Consider the following 24,069-nt stretch of genomic DNA (forward strand, 5'->3'; position numbering starts at 1 on the left):
TTTGTGGTTTCTAATGTAGACACGAGCTCCGTAAACCAACATGGGAAGAAAGGAGGTTGCTTCACCAATCAAAGGTGAGCCGCAGACAGAACACGGCTCTTTCTAGTCATACGGACCTGTGAGAAATCTGACGGTGAACTAATAAAAACGTTAGCAGACGCTGTCCTTACCACGGTGTCTTTGGATGCTCATCCTGCTAATCGCTAGTTGCATGTCAGTGTAAACTGGTCATTATTTTGTGACCTGGTAACTATTTTAGTTTCTTATATACCTTGAAGCAGTTTCGGGTTTGCAGTTCTTCTGTTCTTTTTTAGGTTCAATCCTAGCCTTAGAACTATTTTTAGTTTACATGTGAAACAGGCTAATAACAAGAAGTTCCTAATGCAGCTCGTTACACAAATGTCATTAGCTGATGAACTAAATCAGTAAAAGAATACCTTTATGAATACCACCTAGAAAAAGTAGGAAAACAATTTTTTTTTAAAACAAGATAAAACACGTCCTGCTTCCTCTTCTAAAGTTTGGAAAAGGTCTCTAATGCTAAAGACACTCCTAAGACTGCAGTTGCTATCAGGAGTTACAGATGACGCCGACCACAACACGGCGCTCTTTTCCATGATGACACCCAGAGCCTGTTGTTTCAACGACAACCAAGTGAGCATTTGTTTTCAAATACTTGGCGGGGCAGAGGAAGACAATCGTTTACTCATTCAGCAACCGTTTCCCGATCAACCTCCTGTGTGATGGCAGCTCCTACATGGATCCCCTTGGACTAATCTCCTCTGCAGTGTCCACACAGCAGGACCTGCCAGCAGGACCAGACCACAAGGCTGACACCCTCCAGCTCCTCCGTGCGGGCGGGAATTCTCAGATGTGCAAATGGAGGAGATGAGGGCAGGCGGAGGAGGGGCTGCTAATCTGAAGAAAGGGAGAGGAGACGCTGGCTTGGGGCTTGCACACACCGGAACAAATAGACACACACACACACAGACACACACAGGGACACACAGAAACACACAGACACACACACGAGATACACACACACACAGAGATACACACACACATCACACAGACACACACAGGGATATACACACACACACATAGAGACAGACAGACAGACAGACACACACACGGCCTTCCACATGCCTCTGGGGAACTTCCTCCTGCAATCAGCTGCTGTGTACTTAAAAATGCTTAGGAAAGGAAAGCAAATCCTTTGGGGAAAAGTCAAATTCATTTTTAAGTTTAAGAGCAATGAGTTTTGGATTATCTATGCCATTCCTCTTTCATCATAGGGTAGATGACTGAGAATAGGCATTTTTCAAGGACTTCAAGAAAAGCCTCTTGTTATCACACCAAGAAATTACCAACATGTACAGCCACCGCCATCCCAGCAAGAGCGAAGACCAGACCATGTGGGTTTCTTAGTCGCCTGACCTTGTCTGCCTTAAGCACGAGACTGCATCAAGGACACCAAGCTTGTTAATATTAGACTAAATTCCACTGACTTTTCAACAGACTGGGCCGCAGTTCTAGAGGACAGCCTGGCACCCCTGGCACAGTGTCCAGCCACCTCCCAGCTCTGGCTCACTCAGAGTTTGGGTGGCTCCTGCTTCCTGCATCCAATGCCAGGATTTGTGTATGCTTTCCTTTCCTAACCAGAAGCCTCCTAGTGATGGGAAGGGGCACTTCCCTCTGTCTGCAGGGGCCGCCACCCTCATGCCACCCGCAGGGAAGCAGCGGTGAGCCCGGAGGGGCCGCCACCCTCATGCCACCCGCAGGGAAGCAGCGGTGAGCCCGGAGGGGCCGCCACCCTCATGCCACCCGCAGGGAAGCAGCAGTGAGCCCGGAGGGGCCGCCACCCTCATGCCACCCGCAGGGAAGCAGCGGTGAGCCCGGAGGGGACGCCACCCTCATGCCACCCGCAGGGAAGCAGCGGTGAGCCCGGAGGGGACGCCACCCTCATGCCACCCGCAGGGAAGCAGCGGTGAGCCCGGAGGGGCCGCCACCCTCATGCCACCCGCAGGGAAGCAGCGGTGAGCCCGGAGGGGACGCCACCCTCATGCCACCCGCAGGGAAGCAGTGGTGAGCCCGGCAGGTGGGCCTGGTGAGGGGCTTCTGACTAGGACTGAATCCAGCAGCCTCAACGATCTCCTGGGGTTTGTCTCTTTAATTCTTTTCCCCCGACTCTAAAGGTGCCTCGTGCTTAGTGTAGAAACTGCAGAAGAGACACAAAAGAAGCCCAATTCAGTGCCGTCGTGGGTGGCGCCATTTGCGAATCTCTAGTTAGGAGCGGGCTCTGCTGGTCTCCGTCGTATGCACATCTGTGTCTGCATGGGAAGCACGGCTGTGATTGTTCTGTAAATCTGGCTTCTTGGTCTGCATTTTGCATTTTTTCTTTTTAAGGAATGTTGTCATGAGCGCTTCCTTAGGACACTATTTTTAATGTTTAACTTTTCAGTAGCTCCAATAATATCTCATCAAATATTTCATAACTTTTTAACTATTCACCCTCTGTGGACATTTAAGTGAATCTCAATTTTCGTTCTTAGAAACAACACAGAAGTCATCTACATCTCTGATTATTTTCTCAAGACAGTATTTTAGCAGGTTCATGACTGAGTCAAAGGGAACGGCTATTTAAGGCATTTGATGCTTCCCGGCAAGACGCTTTCTAGAACAGCCAGGCCACTGTCCACCCAGGTTCATTTGAGAAGAGGGAGGCGAACTCCTCTCTCTTTGCAGTAAAGGGGCTCAGTAGTTCAAGCTTCATGGCTTGCCTGCCTCAGGGGCTGCCTGATGGTTCTGTTTTTATGAACAGAAATCAGCATTCACTATGAAGACAGGACCACAGGGGCTGAGCTGTCATGGGGTCCAAATACCATTCACAGAGATGACTAAGACGCAAGCTTGATATACAATTGAGAATAAGCTGAGAGTTTCGGCTTTCAATTATATATGAGGGAAGAGGAAGGTTTGCTCAGAATGCACTTTAGATTTATAGAAAATCTCCACAAGTCCCTGCTGGGCCCTGGCAGAGAGATGAGCACCGGGACTGCGCTGACAAAGCAGCTCCCGCCCCATTCCTCGAAGAGGCCGAGAGCCGCCGCCCTGCCCCAGCCTGCAGGAACACAGCCACTGCGTCCACAGCACACGGCGCTTGTTAGGGCTGTGTCAGGGTTGAGCCTCAGAGATGGTCTTGTGGTAACCCCAAATGCGCTAGGATTGGCTGCAGCAGGCTTCGTCTAACAGTCCCCAGACCTCTGAGCCACGCAAGCGTGGCCTTGGGATGGGCCTCGAGTGATCCTCACTGTTAGGGAGTGGGAAGGCCTGTAGTGACCCTGTCAGTTAAGGCAAAGTGACACCTGTCACACTGGGAAGCTCCGGCGAGGCAGGTTTTCTCTTTTTGTTTGGCGACAGGAAGGTAAGTGAAGTCTGTTTCTTTTGCGGTTCTACCTTAACCGTGACCACCACTACCACAACCACGACCACAATGGGACGCTCCCACAGCCACAAGCCTTGAGCGTTTATGCTCAAAGAAGTGGGACAGACACATGTTCGCTAGGACTCTACTCTGAACCCCACGCCCCGGGCGCACCTTCATGACGGGCTGGGCAAAATAGCGGGCGCTCCAGTCGCAGAACCCTGTCTGCACCGTGGCGGAGATGAAACTTTTGTGTCCAGCAGCATCGTCCGCGTCGTCCGCAGTCTTCAGGGTTTAAGCAGGAGGGTTGGGAGGAAAAAGAAACACCAGTCAGTCATGCCACTCCTGAGCTCAAAAGAGCTGCAGCTGGCGACAAAGGCGCTGCCGGGAGCACCGGGCTGCCCCTAAGGACGGCACTTCTGTGCTCTGCTCACTTCCGTATCCTGGTGACCGAGAACCCCTGAACGTCTGGCCAGGGATTGAGGGGCCCGGGCTGTGAAGTGTGAGCCACGTCGGTCCCACCATCCCCAGGGCCGACCCAGCACAGCTCCCAAGTCAATTCTAACTGACTGTTCAGACAATGCCATGTGCGTCCATGTGTGCTGGTTTATCAACCCCCAAAAAGCCTCTGCCGCTTGGTTCCAGGACAGCTCCTGTGATGGCCCCATGACACCAGGCTGAGAGCGGGGACTCCCGTGTGAAGTGGCCTGGACGGAGCGCACAGCTTTGCAGGCCGGCTGGAGATCCCAGCCACTGGAGAAAGAGGATGTGGAACTGAGGAGGACTGAGCTTTGAGTGTTTCCTGTTGTGGAACCTGTGGCGGCCAGGGCTGTCAGAGTCTGTGTGTGTTTGTGCAGTGAGGCTGGGCACCAGGGGTCTCCTGTGCCACGCCATGTGGCCTGCTGGTGTCTCTCACGCTGTGTCTTGGCACAGGGAGCTCCCCATGATCCCAGGGCAGGTGCAGTGAGAGGTGCATCCCCCCCACCCTGGGGGGTCGGGTGGGTGAGCTGCAAGTGCCGGTAGCATTGCTCCCCAGGGCCTGGCCAGGAGGCTGACCCTGCACTTGGGGCTCAGTGGTGATTCTCGCTCCTCCTCTGCCGAGACACGGAAAGTCCAGGTGGGCTGGGGCTGAGCAGCACCTGTGGGGACCTGTCCGCTCTTGCCGTGACAGCTCTTCTACCCCAACATGGCCGTTCCTGCTCCAGGGCATCCTGCAAGGCGGCCGCTAACTTCTTTTAAAATCACTGGATTACCAAACGAGCCCCGGACCCCACTCATTGCTGAGATGATCATGCTGTCAGCACCCAGAGCAGCTGGGTGTGCTGGGTGTGCCCTGAACCACCTTCTTGAGCCCCGGTGCCCTCAACTGACAAAGTGGCAGCACCTGGACGAGACAGCCGAGGTCTCCGGACCAGCTGCCACCTCACACCACTCTCATAACCCCAGCAAAACAAAGCACACATTCCTCTCTCCAGAAATATCTTTTTCAACTTAGTTAAAGGCAAAGAGAGTATACCTATTTATGCAGCGTACTTGGATGTTCACAGAAAAGACAACACATTCAGAACAAATGCTCTGCAGTGCAGCTGCCCCCGAGGGGACGCAGAGTGCTGTGTGCCCAGGAAGGGCAGAGCCAGGTAACTCAGTGCTCCTGTTTCATTACATGGAAGCTGCCCAGAATGGTGAACCCAGAACCAGGGGCGGAGAACCGGGACACACCCAGCAGTACTCCTAAAGAGTGCAGGCAGAGGGGTGCACGAGTGAGGACCAGCACCCGGATCTGCAAAGGCAGAGAGTGGCTCACAGACCCAGGACGGCAGGGCGGGTCCTGCCCCATCCCACGGTGATGTGAGCAGCCTGAGGCTGAGGCCATGAGCCCCCATCTGAGAAGCAACGCTCTGAGTGTCCAGATCACGAGGCAGCCGGGCCTCCGTACCTGCTCTGGGCCCTTGTCGAACATCTTCCGTGTCCGGGGGAACTGGTGGGAGTGAGGGGTGTACTGCGCCCCAGCGGGGCCTGTGGTGCCCGGCCGGCCAGAAGGCAAGTCTCGGCTGACCGGCTGCTTGGCCACATCGTTGGTCAGGCTGGAGCTGCTGGTGCTGGACGCCGGAGGGGAGCCCCTGCCATTGGAAGAAAAACAAACACTGCATCCTCTGCAGAGTCTGGGGCTTCGAGAGGGAACATGGAACAACTTCCTGGGCCACCTGCACCCTCCCAGGTGCCACCACGGCCCGGGATGTCCTCAGTCACCCAGCATGCCATCACGGCTCCCGAACCCCAGCTGCTGGTGCCGAGTCCATGCTGCTCGGTTGCCCGCCTGGCAGGGGGCAGGGTTGTCCCTCATTGAACTCCAGCACCCTGGGAGGCGGCGCGGACAGGACGAACCCAGCTCAGAGTCGAGTGGGCCGGGATGTGCGAGCTCAGCACACAGCAGTGCCACGTCCTGAGGTGCAAACACCTGTTGGTTACCCATTTGGAGATCTAGATCCCCTCTTACAAATTCTGAAAGGCCACAGAGACCAGGCTTCGTTCAACTTTTGCTGAGATGATGTGCACATGAAGGGTTCGTCAAGATGGGGAGAGCTCAAGGCAGGGCTCAGATCAGGCGGGTACCGGGGTGTCCGGGAGGGAGAGGGAAAGAGCACCCACTGGAGAGGGGGGGAGGAGACAAAGCCAAGACAGGGCGGGGAAGGAGGAGGATGGGGAGGCCGGCTCAGGGACAGCTCAGCCCGTGGGGCCCCGGTCACCACCATGGACCTGCAGGCTGAGCGGGCAGCACTTACCCCGCCTGGTGGATGTGCACGCCCTTGTTGGTGGGGCTGGCGGGGGCCGACTGCGTGAGGGAGGAGGTGTCCAGGACGCGCTGCGGCCGGGCGTTCACGGTGGCCTAGGGGCAAAGGCATGGGGGTGTGAAGGTCAGATGGGACGTGCTCCGCGGAGGCCGCCACACGAAGCAGAGGCTGGCGTGGAGCCGCTTCAGAATCACAGAAAAGGCCTTTGGCCGAGGAAGCACCAACACCAATGGAAGGCCCCAGCTGGATACCCCCCAAAGGCAATCCTGAAGCTCAAGTGGCATTCTTTACTCTTGGACACGCATCCACTGGGCGAGCCCTGGCGTGGCCGTGTGAGCCGGGATGTCTGGGGAGGAAGCTCTGCCTGAGGCTCCTGAGGGGTCAGGGCCTGAAGCCTCTGAGATGGATGACGGCCCACCCTCCTCACCTTCCCTGCCAGAGGGGCGGCTCCTGGCGGCCTCAGTGTCCTCCCCCTTGCCTGAGGCTGGGCCTCCACACTGTCCCAGCCTTGAGTCCAATTCTCCCCAACACCTCAGCTCTCAGGTCAGAGGCTGCGAGTTGAGGCCCGGGAAGAATCCACCAGCCATGCTCTTTCCGGAGCCAGGCGACGTGGCATTCGCGGAGGGTCAGGGAGTGCTTCATCCACCCGGGACCTGGCCAGTGGGCACGGGGTGGAAAGCCACCAGCAGACTGAGGCCTCCACGCAGGCCACTGTTTACACCCCAGTGTTCTTCAGGAGGCCACAGAAACTGTCAGAGAATGACTGCAGGGGGCTTGGGCTCTCTCCAGCGGCAAGATGGGCTCTGCTGCCTGGACTGTGACGGGGCCTGGAACTCAAGACCACCCTTAACATCCTCCTGGCCGAGGGGCTGTGGTCATCCTTCCCCACGGGCACACGCAGGTGGTGCCGGGTGCACTGCATGGACGGGGAACCTTCATCTCCAGGGCAGACATGGCTGAAACCTGCCCTGGGGAGGGGCACACTGGCCGGGGGAGGGGATGGCTGCTCTCGGGGGGTGGGGAGCAGGGTGGTGCACAGCTGGCACAGCCTAGTGGGCAGCATGAGGCTCCAAACCACCCCTTCAACCCAGCCGTCTGTGGATGAAGCCAAGACCCTGGGCTCTGAGAGCCTCCTGCCACAGACACCTGCAGGGCTTGAAATTCTACCACAGAAAAAGATTTGTACCAGCTTGAGCCCTGGCATTCAGGAGGCAAGTGGTTTTGCTTTGATTTTTTTAAGCAGGGTTTTCTGTGGATCTGGAGACCAGCTGTCGGCGTTAGTGAGCAGCCGTGAGAAACCACGCAAGGCAGGGCGTGCGCTGCCCAGCCACCGACATGACCTCATGAGGGCCCAGGTGCTTCGGGGTAGTTTTGTTCTGAGTACACTGCTCAGTGGGGGGAACGCGGGTCCCGCTGGGTTCTGGACTCCAGAGGCTGTGCGCGTTCAGAAGGGGCCTGATGGTGCCGGGGCAACCTCATCTGTGTCAGGAGGATGGGGCCAGCTGCTCCATGAAGGTGCCCACTGATCCCGCAGGCACAAGCCGTTCCCTGAGCGCCGGCCCATCCCAGGCTGCGCTGCAGCCAGACAGAACCCTGTTCCTTCAGGTCCGCATCCGCGTGGAGCCTGCAATGTCTCATGCTTTTAATTATTCACTTAGAATTTAGGAACCTTGAACCTGCAATTCAGCCAACAGAACACCAAGGAAAACAAAACGATCCTGAAGTCTTCACTCATGTAACATCCACGCTTCCCAGATTGTCCTTTCCTTCGAAATGCAAATAGCAAGAAAATGGAACCATAAGTTGTCTTTAAGCAACGTTCCTATTTTCTAAATGACAAGGGTAATTAATACATGTTCTTTCTGAGCTTGTTTTGTTTTGGTATTAAACTATTCGGCCAGGCCTAGACACATACAACCATCCCACAGAACCTGCCAGACATATGATCCCTTCAAAAGTCTAAAAAGAGAAAAGCAAGTTTTCGACTCTGAACTTTATATGTGCCTTCTCAAAATGTCTGGAAAAACAGTGGGAGGTGACGGGGAAGACAGAAAACTTCTGGAGTTGAAATGAAGCCTGCAGCAAAACCCACACATGCTCAGACGCTCACGGAGCACAAAGGCTCAGGCGCTGCTGGGCTGGGCCCGTGACTCAGGAGCCCTGGGGCGTCACGCTCGGCCGCCTGGGGTCTGCGCAGCTCCCGCCTTGCCACCCTGCATGGAAGCGCCCGCGGGAGTGCTGCGTGGGAGCCGTGGTGACGAGCCCTCTGCTCTGCCCACTCTTCCAGGCAGGGAACTGATCCGAACCCTCTGCTCTGCCCACTCTTCCAGGCAGGGAACCGATCCGGGCCTCGGCAGGAATTCTCGCAGCGCCTGGGGTTATAAGATGAGACCATCCTGCTTTCACATGGCTTGTACCTGGGGCTGCTGTCACAAAACTAATTTTCCACCACGTCTGGAAATCTCGTGAGACGGACACACACCTGGATCAGGAGCCCCCCCTACCCCCACCATTAGTGTAGTGACCACAGGGTGTTGGCCTGGAGGGAGCTTTCTTTAGCTGTGCACTTCTTATTTGTTCAACAAACATTTCCTCGGCGTTGATCGTGCTGGGTGTGGGGCCAAGACTGTGAACATGAGCAGCGTGTCCCTCAGAGGTGACCTGGCAGACCTGCCTGCCTGCGGTATCGGTGTGAGGACAGGGTACGCAGCAAGCAGGAGCTGCAGAGCTGGCTGGGGCAGGGGCAAAGGCAGAGGACCAGGGAGAGTCCTTTCTGCGGGTCCCTGCCACCATCTTAGAGAGCGCAGCACCAGGAAGGGTGAACAGAGAGGGCAAGGGCACGGCAATGGCAGAGGCTGGGTTTGGACATGCAAACTGGAGGGCTGAGTGCGGCCCGCACAGCCTGTGGGCCCAGGCCTGCCTCGAGGACACAGCGCCCTTCTCAGCATGTACACCCCCAGAGCCCCAGCTCACTCGCAGCCTGCAGAGGTCAAGGGTGTGCAAACATGCCCTCTAGGGAGGTCTGAGTCCAGAGAGGACGGCAGCTGTAAGAGGGTCAAGATCACGGCTACAAGACAGGGCCTTTCTTCCACTCCCCAAGCCAACCTTCGGCGGTGGCAAACACGACTTTGCTAACAGTCGAATTCTCAGCACAGACACTCTCTTGGGCCAGTGTACACATAAACACTCTTTGAAGATGGAGTTGCAGGTGTCTTTTATCCACCCCTGACTGTTGCAGCTGGTGAAGCGGGGACTGGAATGAGACCCACCCTATCTCCTGTTCCCGGAGCGCCACCTCACAAGGACACGGGGGCGTCTGATCCAATGCAGATAAAAATACCGTACATTTCAGAGACTTGGACAGTGAATTTTCCCACTGGATCTTGACAGTCAGGGCTGCGGATGCCAGCGTCAGCTTCTGGCTGCTCTATCTTGGGAGGAAGTGGAGTATTTCAGAAATGTTCCTGTTAATTTTATATCGAGGATCTGGATTCATGTGTGAGAAACTCTTAAAAAGGGATTCCCAGAGGATTATCCAGAGGCACTTTTGGGCTAAGAATAGCGCAGAGGCCGCTGGCTGCTTGGTGGGGGAGAAGAAACCCCTGCAAAAGCATGTGCTGCTATTTCTTCAAGTCATTTTCCTGCAAACTGCGTTTCCTAGATAAATCCTACGAACTCTTCTTTTGGAAAAGTAAGTCCTAGGTATTATTCCATTAAAGCAATGTGGTGACTTTTCACAAGATGCCCATTAGTTACAAAGGAAGCCTTAAGGAATTTCACTTGGGGCCACGGTGCCCTCAGTCCTAGGCGCTGTAGGAAGAGAACTCCGCGTCAGTGGAGGCCGAGATGTCTCAGCCCACCAGCTCCTTCCCTCCTCAGACCCGGGTGTGTGGGAAGGCTCGGGAGGTTCTGGAGTTGCTGTGGCCCCTTTTCCACAGAGGATGGTGAGATGGCCAAGGAGCTGATGGCGACATAGACATGAGTGCTGATGATGCAGCTTGCTGTGTGGAGCCCTCTCTGCACCTGGGCGGCACAGGACACAGACACGAGTGCTGACGATGCAGCTCGCTGTATGGAGCCCCCGCTGCACCCAGGCGGCACAGGGATGGGGCTCTGCCTTTCTTACCACAGCCCTAGGGGGTGGGGGTCATATAATGATCCCCGTTTTAAGTTTTATAGATGGAGAAATGCAAGCTGAGAGGCATGAAGTCACTGGCTGAAAGCTAGCAGAACTAGAATGGGGCTCAGGGCAAAGCTGGTGCTGTCCCTGCCTGAAGGAGCCCCAGGCTCCAAGAGCCAACCTAGTGCCTCATGGCTATGACCCCCGTGAGGGTGCTCGTGGCTATGACCCCGGCGAGGGTGCTCGTGGCTATTACTCCGGCGAGGGTGCTCGTGGCTATGACCCCCGCGAGGGTGCTCGTGGGGCAGCCGCTGCCTGCAGCTGCACAGTACTGTCTCACTGAGAACAGATTCCCGGCCGCCACCCCAGAGCCTGGAGTCTGCATCTCCGCAGGGGAACAGGGCATCTCCATCTGGATGGGCGATCCAGGGGTGCTTCTGCTCTAGCTGGGCAGGGGCCCACGGGCCAGCATTGGGCAGCGTGGCTCTAAGGCAGGGCCACGTCTGATTCTGTAGCTATGCTAGTCCAGGCTGATGCTGCCCTCGTTCCCCAGGTCTGCAGTGAGGGGAATGAGCATGCGCATGACAAGCTTTCAAGCCATAGGTGTGACATGTGTCCAGGCTGTTCACGTTCATTAGTGCTGCTGGCATGCCACATTCCTGGGGCGGCTCATCCCACTGTTCTGAGCATCCATCCTTGGGGTGGAGGTGCGGGAACTAAGACAGGTGAGGCGAATGCTCGCTGAGGACGCAGAGGGTGTGCACGCCCGTGGCTTGGTGGCAGAGGCAGTCGGACACTTCCACGCAGCAGGCCACCGCTGAAACCATGCAGGGGTGGGATGGGCAGCACAGCCTTCAGGGGCTGGACGTAGAGCTCACGATTCCCGGAGGGGCCCTGAGCTGGGAGAGAGTCCAATGGCTTCAGAGAGGTGCGGTTCTAGAGGGAGGGATCACGGTGGCAACAGAGAACTGTCTGTCTCAGTTAAGGAAATGCCATTTGACGAGGTTAAAAAGAAATCAGAATATCTATATGCAGATCGGCTGAGATCACTGGAAGAGAAATTTCAGAGAATTTCAGAGGTAAAGACAGTTTTAGCAGTGCAGAACTACTTTGGTCTAGAGGCTAATTGCAAACATGCTGAATTAAGAAATCCTTACGATTCAGGCAGCTTGAGAGAACAGAGGGTAGGGAGACACAGACCGGGCTCTCTGGGTTCTAAGAGAGGCTGTCAAGTAGGAGGAGAGAAAATTCTGGCATGACAATGTGATTTTAAAAGAAATGTATCCATGGCCGGGTGCGGTGGCTCACGCCTGTAATCCCAGCACTTTGGGAGGCCGAGGCAGGTGGATCACTTGAGGTCAGGAGTTCAAGACCAGCCTGGCCAACAATGGTGAAACCCCGTCTCTACTGAAAATACAAAAATTAGCTGGGCATGGTAGCGCGCGCCTGTAATCCCAGCTACATGGGAAGCCGAGGCAGCAGAATCGCTTGAACCTGGGAGATGGAGGTTGCAGTGAGCTGAGATCGCGCCACTGCACTCCAGCCTGGGTGACATAGTGAGACTCAGTCTCAAAAAAAAAAAAAAAAAAAGAAACCTATCCATAAGTAACTCATGCTACGAAAGCATGAAGCCAGGCGTCAGGCTTAGGATGTTTGGTGCTTTGGAATATGCTTTCCTGGGTATCTCAATCTTTATTTTCACTCCCTTTCTTTTACTTTTTTCAGATAAGAGTCTCGCTCTGTTGCCAGGCTGGAGTGCAGTGGTGTGATCTCGGCTCACCGCAATCTCCATCTCCTGGGTTTGAGCAATTCTTGTGCCTCAGCTTCCTGAGTAGCTGGGACTACAAGAGTGTATCACCACACCCAGCTAATTTTTGTGTTTTTAGTAGAGACTCTTAGCCAGGCTGGTCTGGAACTCCTGGCCTCAAGTGATCCGCCCGCCTTGGCCTCCCAAAGTGCTGGGATTACAGGTGTGAGCCATCGCACCCAGCCAATGTTTATTTACTTTATCAGTAACTTAGGTCTTCATTTTATAAGTAGATCAAAATGTCATGGGATCCTTGGGGTATTGCTTTGCCAGCCAGAAACCTCTGTGGCTGGTGACGCCTTTGCCCAAGTTTTTACTTGGGCCCACTGGGCTTGTTATGCCCATTCAGCCTGGCAGGCTGCGCTTGGCTCACACTGCTGGCCTGCATCTCACACCTGCCAAAGGCAAGCCAGGCGCAGAGTGGTGAGGGGTGTGAGAGTGAATGTGGGGTCCAGCCACTGTGCGCAGCCACGCATGCTGGCTGCAGGGGGGTGGGCAGCTCTAGGCACTGGCATGGGTGCCTGCTCCCTGCAAGGCTGTGGCTGGGCCAGGTATACTACAAGCAGCTTCAACATCTGGCACTGGGGAACGTGGTGGCACCTGGAAGCTTGGAGACGCCAGGAACTGCAGAGCCCCAGAGATGGCATCACAGCCCTATCTCGGGGAGCTCCTAGGTCTGGGTTCCCTGAAGGGCTGCAGCTCTTCTCTCCTTTTCTCTTATTTCCTTCTTGTCATCTGCAAAGTGGCAAGCAAGTGGCATGTTTCAGCCCTGTTTGTGTTAGAGCTCTTGTAGCCCTGACATTTGGTAGGTCCCAAGTTCTTGTCCTGCATCCAGGAAGAATGAGGTACATGGACAAGTGGAGGTTGAGCAAGCTGAAGAGGAGCTTTACTGAGCAACAGAATAGCTCAGAGGAGACCCACAGTTGGTAGCTCCTCTCTGGAGGCAGACTGTCCTGATAAGTGTTCTGCTCTCAGCAAAAAAGAGACCCTGGAGTGGGTAACTCCTCTCCGCAGCTGGTTTTCCCGATGTCTGCTCAGCTCTCAGCAGAGAGGAGACCCTGGAGTGGGTAGCTCCTCTCCGCAGCTGGTTTTTCCGACGTCTGCTCAGCTCTCAGCAGAGAGGAGACCCTGGAGTGGGTAGCTCCTCTCTGCAGCTGGTTTTCCCGACATCTGCTCAGCTTTCAGCAGAGAGGAGACCCTGGAGTGGGTAACTCCTCTCTGCAGCTGGTTTTCCCGACGTCTGCTCAGCTCTCAGCAGAGGAGACCCTGGAGTGTGCAGCTCCTCTCCGCAGCTGGTTTTCCCGACGTCTGCTCAGCTCTCAGCAGAGAGGAGACCCTGGAGTGGGTAGCTCCTCTCCGCAGCTGGTTTTCCTGACGTCTGCTCAGCTCTCAGCAGAGACGAGACCCCGTCATGGGTAGCTCCTTTCTGAAGGCAGGTTATGCCATCGTTTCCTCGAGTCTGGCTGAGTCCAGGGTTTTTATGGGCTTCAAAGGGGAGGAAGTATGTGCTGACTGATTCATTGGCAGCCATGGGCAGGCTTGGAAAAAGCACCAAAAGTTCCCATTCTGGTCCATCAGCCCAGCCCCCAGGCTTCAGGCTGTCCCTGGCTTGAAGGTGGCACTTCACTGGGGACCCGCCCCTTTCTGCCCAGGACCCTGTCTGCCTCCTGCCATCATCCATAACACCCAGGCTGATTGTGCCGAGGGGCACCTGCAGGCCAGTGCCAAACTGCCCTCAGTCCCCACCCTCAGCCTCCCTCCCATGCTCGTTGGTGCCCAAAGTCCAGAGGGGGCTGACGCAGCAGGCGGTTGGCATGTGAGCACTACCCCGAGCGTGTGCACAGCCGGCTGGTTACAATAGCACCTGGGTACAGCCTCAACTTTGCTCCGAGACTGAAGTGGGTGCCAGGAGCAGGGAGAGGCCAGGGAGCGGGAGCAGATGCTTCCAAGCCTGCAGGGGTAGGGGCACTTCCTGGGCCCCTGAGAGCACAGAGGAGCCATGCCGGGTGGCTGCAGCTGCACCTGGGAGGGTGGAGCTCCTGCCCGCTCCTGGTCCCCAAGAGCAGAGATGGCTGGGTCTGGAGCCATGGCTGGGTGGCTGCAGCTGTGCCTGGGAGGGTGGGGTTCCTGCCTGCTCCCGACCCCCAAGAGCACAGAGATGCCTGGATCCAGAGTTGTGGCTGGGTGGCTGTAGCTGCGCCTGGGGAGCACGAGGCTCCCGCCCTGCCAGTTTGGAAGGGGGTGGGATTCCACCTGTCCCTGCCTCCTGCCAGCTTTGTGGAGCACACGGCCCTGGCCACACCTCCCCAGCTGTAGCTGGCATCATGGCAGCGGCCGCTCCCAGACTGGCTGCCACTGCCATCAATTTGACCTTTCGTTAAGTACACCCCTTTCTCATCTCCGTCTGCATGCATGAGTCCTGCGGCAGAGGCAGCGGCCAGCGCACATGCACACAAGCTCTTCACAGTATCAAGAGGCTGCAGCGGTGCTTCTGGGTGGGTTTGTGCATTTATGCTCACATGCTTTCTCATAAATTATAATATAAGCAGTGATCATGAGCACGTGTGCCCTGACAGGTGACCACCTGTGGCTTGAAGGTTCTTTCTTGGCATTGTCCTAAAACCACTGAGGCGAGAACTGCTGGGGCCACAGGCAGGCTCCTGAGGGGCGTCAGTCTCTTCTTTCTACTTCTACGTAGTCTGAAATTTTCCTTAAAAAAACCTAAAAGCAGGCCAGGTGCAGTAGCTCATGCCTGTAATCTTGGCATTTTGGGAGGGAAATGTGGGTGAATCACTTGAGCCTAGGAGTTTGAGACCAGCCTGGGCAACATGGTGAAACCCCATCTCTACAAAAAATACGAAAATTGGCTAGGCATGGTGGTGCGCCCCTATAGTCCCAGCTACTTGGGAGGCTGAGGTGGGAGGATCACTTGAGCCCAGGAGGTCGAGGCTGCAGTGAGCTGTGACTGGATCACTGAACTCCAGCCTGGGTGATAGAGCAAGACCCTTTCTCAAAACAAAACAAACAAACACCCCCAAAACTAAACCAAGAGAAAAGGAAGCTAAAAGCAAAATGAAAACCTCAAGCCCATGGAATGGGAATCGAAATACATTATAAATACGTGAAATCAGACCACAGCTCTGGAGCTGTGTGGGTTCTCTCATACAGAGCTGGTGGCAATTTCTGTATTTGAATATAGAATTCTACAGGGCATTCCATAGTAATAAGCCTGTTTTAGACTCTGATGAACAAAATTTGGCTTCAGAGTTAAATATCTAAAATAGGCTCGTTTCTCTGTAAAATGAAATGTAATCCCTTCAGTTCCTAGAGCAGGAAAATAAGGCATTTCTTGAAATTAAAATGAAGACAAGAAAGATTTATGCTTCCAAATGCTTTAGTAGCAATGTTTACTCTTAAACCCACACACATATACACTCAGACACACACACGCGTGCACACACACGCACACAGACACACACACACAAGCTCATGCTGCATTGTGCTATGCATAGCAAGGTATCTAGCAGAGGCCTTCTCTTGACTCTGGTCTCCACCCCTCTGGCTGTGGCATGTCTGCTGGAGTGATGGCCATGTGCCTTAAGGTCTCTGTGTCATTCTAGAATGGCAAAGCAGGCACAGAAGGCAAATGCCACTTTTATGGCAGTTTCTGGGTCTCAATCGGATAGCACGACAAAGCCGTGTGTTCGAGTTGCTATAACCTGCTAACATGAAAGGTAGACGCAGGTGCTTAACTGCCTTACCGTGGCAGGACAGGGGGGCGGGCCGTCCAGCTACACTACATGCCACACACAATCCAAAAGGGCGCTGGGCTGTGGAGGCTGTGCTGGGACGTTTGCTGAAGAGCAGAGAGCAGTGGCTTCTGTGCTACACAGGCTGGAGAGCTTCCCAGGAGGAGCTATTTAACAACTGGAGGCCATGTCCACAGGAACGCACTTAATAGTCCCTATATTTCAAGATTAGGCACTCGGATTACAGTTTAAAATAATTCAGGCTAATTTTTCAGTAAGGTTAAATACACAAAAGCCACTGAAAAATAAACTTCAATAGGCTGAATACTGATTTCATCATGATCAAAATACCCAAGAAGGTAAATTAATTGGGGGAAAACAATCAAACCTCCTAAATAGCGCTGGCCTCCAACTGTGCAGTCAGGACAGAGCAAGGGTGGTCCATGGCCACAGCCATCCTGTGCCTCCAAGAGAAAAGAAGAGGCCACCAGACACTCCTGTGTGTCAGAGAACTGCCAGCAGAGACGGCGAACTGGCCATCAATTCTAAAAACTTAAACCATTTATTAATGTTCGTAAAAAGCTTTTACAATTATTTTAGTGAAAATGGCTTTTTAAAACCCAACCTTGAAATCTTAAACTAAAAGTGGTAGAGGCTATTTAGAGTCTAAAAGGGCGTGGTAAGTGGTAAGAACTGATTTTCCCTAATCCGTAGCAGGCAGATGTGACGGTTTCAGTCCCAATCCTCCAGAGCGTCAGCTCACCTGAGAGGCCTCGGGACTGGTTGCTCTGGTCTGGGGCCTCCGTGGGTGGTTTCCTCACGGGTGTTTGTGCAGTCTTACGACTTTCTTTTCTTCCTTATTTCCTTCCTGTCTGCTTTACTGCCTCCCCTTCTTGGTCTCAGACCATAATGTGTAACAAACATATATTTTTAAACATTATTTTAAAAGACACGGTCTCACTCTGCCGCCCGGGATGAAGTGCAGTGGCGCAATCATAGCTCAATGCAGCCTTGAGCTCTGGGCTCAAGGGATCTTCCAGCCTCATCCTCCTGGGTAGCTGCGACCACAAGTGCTGGCCACCGTGCCCGGCTAACTTGCTACTATTTTGTAGAGACGGGGTTTCACTATGTTTCCCAGGCTGGTCTCAAAACACCTAGGCTCAAGCGATCCTCTCTCGCCTTGGCCTCCCAAAGTGCTGGGATTACAGGTGTGAGCCACCGCACCCAGCCTAAGGTTTATTTTTGTATTTATCTTATTCCTAGTTTAAAAGCAAATAATTATATCATTTCTTAGTTTTCTTACCGCATAATGAAAACATTAACTTAATTGACTGGCTATTTTCAACAGGCCAGTGACACATAAAAGAAACCTGAGGAGACGGCCTGCTGCCTGGGGATGAACGTCTCCAGGTGCCCGTGCAGCTGGCCACACCACACGGTGACGAAGGAGGTGGCAGAATCTGCTGCGGGGATGCGGTGACGAAGGAAATGGCAGAGTCCGCTGCAGGAGGGGAGGCCGGTGCAGAATTAAACAATCTGGACCTTTCCAAGTTGGCCAATAGGCTACTTGTGACTATTACCTGTGATACTATAAAGAACAGGTCAGGCGCAGTGGCTCACGCCTGTAATCCCAGCACTTTGGGAGGCCGAGGCAGGCGGATCACGAGGTCAAGAGACCGAGACCATCCTGGCCAACATGGTGAAACCCCTCGTCTCTCCTAAAAATACAAAAATTAGCCGGGTGTGGTGGCTCACGCCTGTAGTCCCAGCTACTCGGGAGGCTGAGGTAGCAGAACTGCTTGAACCTGGGAGGCGGAGGCTGCAGTGAGCTGAGATTGCGCCACTGCACTCCAGCCTGGCAACAGAGTAAGAGAAAAAAAAAAAAAAAGAACTGAAGAAGAACCAACTGCAGATGGTAAGGTGATTTCCATCTAAGATATAATGAGACCAACAGAAAATAACTGAGCTGAAGGAACCGAAAGCCACACAAGTATAATATCAGCAAAAAGAGCCGAGGAGCTGCAGGAACCCTGGCTCGATGGCCGGCCAGGACCCAGAAGGCCACAGCAAATGAGAGGGGGAGACTCGATAGCGCATTTGGAAAGAGCGATGGACTAGGATGGGAAGCCGTGCCTCCTCAACCCTGCAGACCCCGGCACTGAGTGATACCCGAGGCAACGCCATAGCCGTGACGAGGTCAGATGAAGACATAGAACACCACAGAGGCTGCAAGAGTGTGGCCTTTCCCTGCATTCTTCCTGCAACATTTCTGTAAGCTTTTGAAGTTTTATCAAAAAGTTACCAAAAAAATTTTTAAGTGCTATAATGACTGACTTCTAATTCCACATAAATCATCCAACTTCCATAAGCAACTAGAAAACCAGGACAAATACCGTAAACAATTGTTTTTGGACACTGGGTGCTGGGTGTCACGGGCCTGTGATCCCTGAGAGAACGGAAATAAACAGCTGCCCTGTGTCCGGCTTGCAGGTGGTTTCAGGCAGTCCCAGGCCACAGCGCAGAGACGGGGAGCCCAGCGCTTTCAGGGAACAGGAGACAGAGACTGGGGCTCCAGGGAGGCTGAGGTGGTGACAATTTGCAGGACAGAGCACTGGAGAGGGGAAAGCTTCCAAGGTCTGCAGGAGAGGCCCCTGGGGTCTTTGACTAAGTATTCATCTGCTCAAGGGTAGAGTGACAACCCATGAGGCAGAGAAAAAACAGTGGGAAGGCGGTAGGCCAAATGCCCAGAGCTCACAAAAGGGACTGAGAAGAGTTTACAGTCCCCAAAGAGAAAGGACTAAAATCAATGACCTCTGCTTCTACCTTAAGAAACTAGGATGAGAAGAGCAAATTAAACTCAAAGTAAGCAGAAGAAAGCAAGCTTTATTGATGAAAGCTTAATCAATCAAATGGAAAATGGACAAACAACAGAGAAAAACCAATGAAACCAAAAACTGATTCTTTGAAAAGTTCCCTTTAGCTAGAATGGCCATGAATAAGAAACCATTAACTAGAAGGGTTTTGAATGAGTCAAAAATTACTGCTATCAGAAAGGGAAGAAAAGTCTGGGTGTGGTGGCTCATGCCTGTAATCCCAGCACTTCAGGAGGCCAAGGCAGGAGGATCACTTGAACTGAGGAGTTAGAGACCAGCTTGGGCAACACACTGAGACCCCGTCTCTACAAAAAATTTAAAAATTAGCCGGGTGTGGTGGTGTGCACCTGTAGTCCCAGCTACTTCCAAGGCTGAGGTGGGAGGATTGCTTGAGCCCAGGAGTTGGAGGCTACAGTGAGCCGTGATCAGGTCACTGCATTCTAGTCTGGACAGAGTGAGACTGTCTTACAAAAACAAAAAACAGGTGCAGTGGCTCACGCTTGTAATCCCAGCACTTTGGGAGGCTGAGGCAGGAGGATCCCTTGAGCCTAGGAGTTCAAGACCAGCCTGGGCAACACAGGGAGACCCCATCTCTTATAAACAATTAAGTAAAGAAAGAAAAAAAAATGGAAGAAGGGCCAGCACTGTAGCTCACCCAGACACCAGAGGATCCTGAAAGATAATGGCAGTCCTCCCCTAATTGCCTTGACAGGCGTCAGTAAATCCAGCACCTTCTGCCCACGTGGGAGCTGCACAGACACAGAGTTTGGGGTGTACTGTGTACATCTCCAGATTTAAGATATTTGCTGAAGCTCGTTTTGTTACTTTCTAAACCGTGGTGTGGACCCGGGCACACCTGGAGTTCCTGGCGTGCATACTCGTCACCGAGAATCAGCAGCTGGAGCGCGGTGGGGAGCGCCCGGCACGTACCTTGTAGGCGATGCTGTTGAGTACTTTCATGGCCACGTCCGAGACCTCTGGATAGGGGTCGGCAGCCAGGTGCAGCAGGACTCTCCAAATCTGAGTGTAAACACTGTTAAAGGAAACTCCTGAGAGAGAGAAATGGAAGATGTTTTAGTGGGAAGTAGCTGCCAGTGAGGCTCCTAAGGCGGCTGCATTTTCTGAAACCCTAACCCTGGTATCAGAAGCGTTGCTTTAAAGAGCCGAGGTTACAGGAAGCCCCCATTTTGTTATTCTGGCAACGGGTCCCGAGATTCAAGAATCCTAGCTGATCACTAGGCCTGATCACATGGATTCATCTACTGAGGCCAAATCTTTCTAAAAGGAAAACTACATTGGAAAGGGTGTAACTTTCCTTGAAATGCCTCAGCGGATCGGAGGGCATGACCACACTCCCGGAGGAGCGTCTGATGTCACATCCTAGATTTCTAGGAGCCTCCGCGGCCCATGGGTAGCGGTGCATGTGGCATGGACGTCTGCACTGCACCAAGTTCAGCACGTGCTGCTGTGCACTGTGACCCAGGGAGTGCTTCCTGCCCACCTCCACGTGCTTCCTGCCCACCTCCAGGCACTGGCCCTGCTCTGAGATGCTAGGACTTCACGAAAGGTTGATGTGCTGTGACTTTTGTCTCTAAGCCTCTCCCGACTCACCCAACACTCAATGCAAGGTCCTGTGCTGCATACTTGGATACAAAGACAGACAAGGCAGGACCCAGCAGGGACTCAGACTCATTTATAAATAACACTAGTGAGTCGTGGGCATGGAGGGAAGCGCTGAGGCTTCGTCGGTGCGGCTGCTCGGTCCTATTTAATTCCCCAGCAATCCTACAGGCAGGTGTTACCCCCAGCGTCGCCAAGGAAGGTGAGGCCCAGAGGATGAAGGATGTGAACGCACACCCATCAAACCTTTGAGCCATGCTACGTCCACGACAGCGAGCGGCCTCAGGGAGATGCAGGAAGGAGCGAGAGTGACTCCTTCTGTCAGCAGTGGGCTAGGAGGTGAAGGCCGGGAAGGCCTGGCGGAAGAGGCACGAAGGAGCCGGGCTTTGAAGGGAAGGAGGATCATTCTCTGGGCAAAGGAGGGGTGGAGCGAGGCGGGGTAGCACAAACAAGATCTAAGACATTGAACAATAAAACGCGGAGGTGATGGGGACGCGGAGCCTTGGGGGATACCCGACAGAAGCCTGCAGGAGCCAATAAGAGATTGCGGGGTGGGGGCTGTGAGCACTTGGAAACCAGAAGGGAGGGGCAGGCACGGGCCATGTGGGCTCCTGGCACAGTCAGCATTGGCTGAGGCCAGGGAGGAGGCTGATGGAGCAGGCATTGCCGAACTGTTGTCCACGCCACGCTGGACCCAGAGAGGCCGAGAAGGGAAGGAGCAATCCTGGTAGAGGCTGCATGTCCAGCAAGGGCTGGGCCGAGGACCAGAGGCGCTGAGCGTGGAGGGCAGAGTGGGGACAGGCACTGCCTCCCCTGCCTGCGGGCACCAGGAGTGCCAGTTTCCTGCCAGGCTTCACCCCAGAGGCGGAGGCAGACAGGGCCCTGCCCTCAGTGCTGGGAGTTGAAAAGGGATCCAGCCACATAGAACTCCATCTTCTTTATTTTTGGGGAAGCTAGACAATTTGCTGAGAAGCAAGTGCTTGTTCACTAAATAGAGATTCAAAGGATTTCGAGTGAGGTGTGATTCCAGTCCACCTGATTGTTGGTGAAAGAGCTGAAGCATCGAAAGCCACTGGAGGGCCTCGTGTCACTGCAGGAACACAGCTGCGCACGTGGAGTGGGTTTTGCACGACACAGTTAAGTCCACGGAGATGGAGGCAGGTGCGAAAGTCAATGTGTGTGTGGGTTCTGCAGATGCCTGAGGCCACTGGCTCACCTCCACCTATGGTCTCCGCTAAGCGATCCCAAGACGGGCTCTACTTCAGCTCCACATATGGCGGGCCAGTGTCTACCCCTGCTGTGTGCGCCCCCACCGTGAGTGCAGAGGTCAGGGAAGCCTCATGCCCGTGGCTCCTGAAGAGGTCCCCATGAGGAATGCGTGTTGCAGTGAGTGAGTGTCTCCAGGACTGAGCCATGTGGAATTGAGCTCAGCTGCCATCTAGGAGGTCACGCTGCCATCTAGGAGGTCACGCTGCCATCTAGGAGGTCACGCTGCCATCTAGAAGGTCACGCTCTGCTGCTGTGCTGCCCGTGCTGGCGTGAATCATGAGAGTCTGGGACCTTTTCTGGGAGCTGACATGTCTCACCTCACAGGGCGGGTTTACAGCCTTCAACCAAAGGAAGCATTCTTCCCAGGGGCACGTCCCCTGTGGGTCTTGCCCATCCACATGTGTGCCTGGCCGGCGGTCCCTGTGCTTGAGCCTTGTGCCCAGGAGGAGGCAGTGGGGACGTCTTGGGAGCCTAGGGCCCAAGCACACCTGGACTTCAGCGCCACGGTGCCACGCAGATGCACCTTCTGCTCAACCGTGGTCCTGCACCGCGTGGACTGGGACAGAACCGAAGCCTTCCAGCTCTCAGATTGCACAGCTCTGCGATAGCCATGTGGATCCACAAGCAAGTCTCGGAAATGTAAAATCGGTCCAGACTGTGGGAACATCCCTAGAGTCTCCTCTACCCCAGTGGAGCCGGCTCCTAGGAACTGCTCCGTGCAACACAAGGACATCGGCGATGACTGCGTCCTCATTTTTTTTTTTTTAGAGTGGGTAGGTGGGCTAGGAGATTTGGCTTTGAATTCGCTCCTGCGACAGGCCCTGGTGAGGAGGAGATGCGGCCTCACTGGCGAAGTTCGCTACCGCCTAGCTCCACGACACTCTCTACCATGGGTGACAGGATGGCCCCGTAAGATGCCCATTGATGACTGCCCACCTGAGACCCACTCCCCTTGATTATTCTGGGGTCCTGGGCTCCCCACAGCTGAGTGAGGCATTGAAGCAGCTCCCCATGAGGCTCGACTGCCAGGTGAAGGGGCTGTGAGGGGCAGCTGGCCTTATATGAGAACCCTCCTCGCAAGACCCGGGGGTGAGGACCAGGCCACTGTGAAGAATAGGGCACTGGGCAAGCCCGGAACCCAGGGCAGGCACGGCAGGAGGCCCCCCACTCCCGGCGGCCCTGGCAGAGTGCGAGGAGGGTGCAGGCTGGTGGCTGCTCAAGCCTCACCCACAATGTGGGGGCCACAGCCGCGGACACCCGGGGTCTAGGTCAGGGCTCCACAGGACACTCCAGGTAAGGACCTTGGCAATGTGCAGGGCGGGGTGGGGGTGTGTGTGAGATGTATTAGCTGCTACTTTCATCTAACTATTTTTTTTTTTTTTTTGAGACAGAGTCTCGCTCTGTCGCCCAGGCTGGACTGCAGCAGCGCGATCCCGGCTCACTGCAAGCTCTGCCTCCTGGGTTCATGCCAGTCTCCTGCCTTAGCCTCCTGAGGAGCTGGGACTACAGGCGCCCACCACCACGTCCGGCTAATTTTTTTTTTTTTGTATTTTTAATAGAGATGGGTTTCACTGTGTTAGGCAGGATGGTCTTGATCTCCTGACCTCGTGATCCACCTGCCTTGGCCTCCCAAAGTGCTGGGATTACAGGCGTGAGCCACTGCACCTGGCCACTTTCATCTAATTTTTAAAAACATTTTTATTACAGTTGGCCCTCTACATCCATGGATTCAACCAACTGCAGATCGAAAATATTTGAAAACAAAACAAAAAGTAATACACATAAAAAAAAACAAGAGAGCATAACCACTGTTGACACACTGTGCTGGGTTTGGTATTATAAGGAATCTAGAGAAGATGCAAGCACGACGGGGGACGTGTGTGGGGGATGCACAGCTGTCACGCCTTTCCTAGCAGGACTGAGCGTCGTGGGCCCTGGGTCCTTGAGTCCCCCACGCATACCGAGGGGCAACGCTATTGCTGTCGACCTTCGTGCAGACTTCCACTTATATCAAAGTCGAAATACTGTTTGTGACTCAACAGGGGAAAAAAAAAATCTAATTTTTGCCAGTCTTTTTAGCGACAGTGGATTTTATAACTATGTACTAGTAAAAAGTATGACGCTGTGATCACGGAACTGCTGTCTTTATTTCACGTCTTTCCTTGGTTTGGCCACAATCTTCTCTCAGGCCCCGTTGTATGAACTGTCCTGTTGTAAAATCTGCCAGTCCCCAAAACAGACCACAGAGAACTTCCCATCGGATTCGAGTCCACCAGGAAGGAGGTGGGGCTGCCCGGGGCCTGCCCTGCACGGAGTCAGGGACCGGGAGTGTTGAGCTTAGAAAGGGCCCCTGCTGGCACTCACAGAACTCCCTGTAAGCACGGAGAACCTATTTTCATGTCTAGACTAAAAGTA

The 24,069-nt window shown here is 54.2% G+C and overlaps 1 protein-coding gene across 6 annotated transcripts in view; it reads right to left on the reverse strand.

Moving 5' to 3' along the window:
• RPTOR (regulatory associated protein of MTOR complex 1) overlaps positions 1-24,069 on the reverse strand; it is a 422,339-nt gene that overhangs the window by 38,773 nt on the left and 359,497 nt on the right. For 5 of the 6 annotated variants that reach the window (XM_055389503.2, XM_063705761.1, XM_055389506.2 and 2 more), the window contains 4 exons: positions 19,696-19,814; positions 6,208-6,311; positions 5,361-5,544; positions 3,599-3,709 (listed from right to left, as the gene is read on the reverse strand). In XM_055389503.2, coding sequence (XP_055245478.1) covers positions 3,599-3,709; positions 5,361-5,544; positions 6,208-6,311; positions 19,696-19,814 — 518 coding nt within the window. The remainder of the gene's footprint in view (positions 1-3,598; positions 3,710-5,360; positions 5,545-6,207; positions 6,312-19,695; positions 19,815-24,069) is intronic. The other variant, XM_055389504.2, reaches the window with a different exon arrangement.

Source organism: Gorilla gorilla, chromosome 4 (genome assembly GCF_029281585.2).
Source record: "Gorilla gorilla gorilla isolate KB3781 chromosome 4, NHGRI_mGorGor1-v2.1_pri, whole genome shotgun sequence".
Lineage (NCBI taxonomy): Eukaryota > Metazoa > Chordata > Mammalia > Primates > Hominidae > Gorilla > Gorilla gorilla.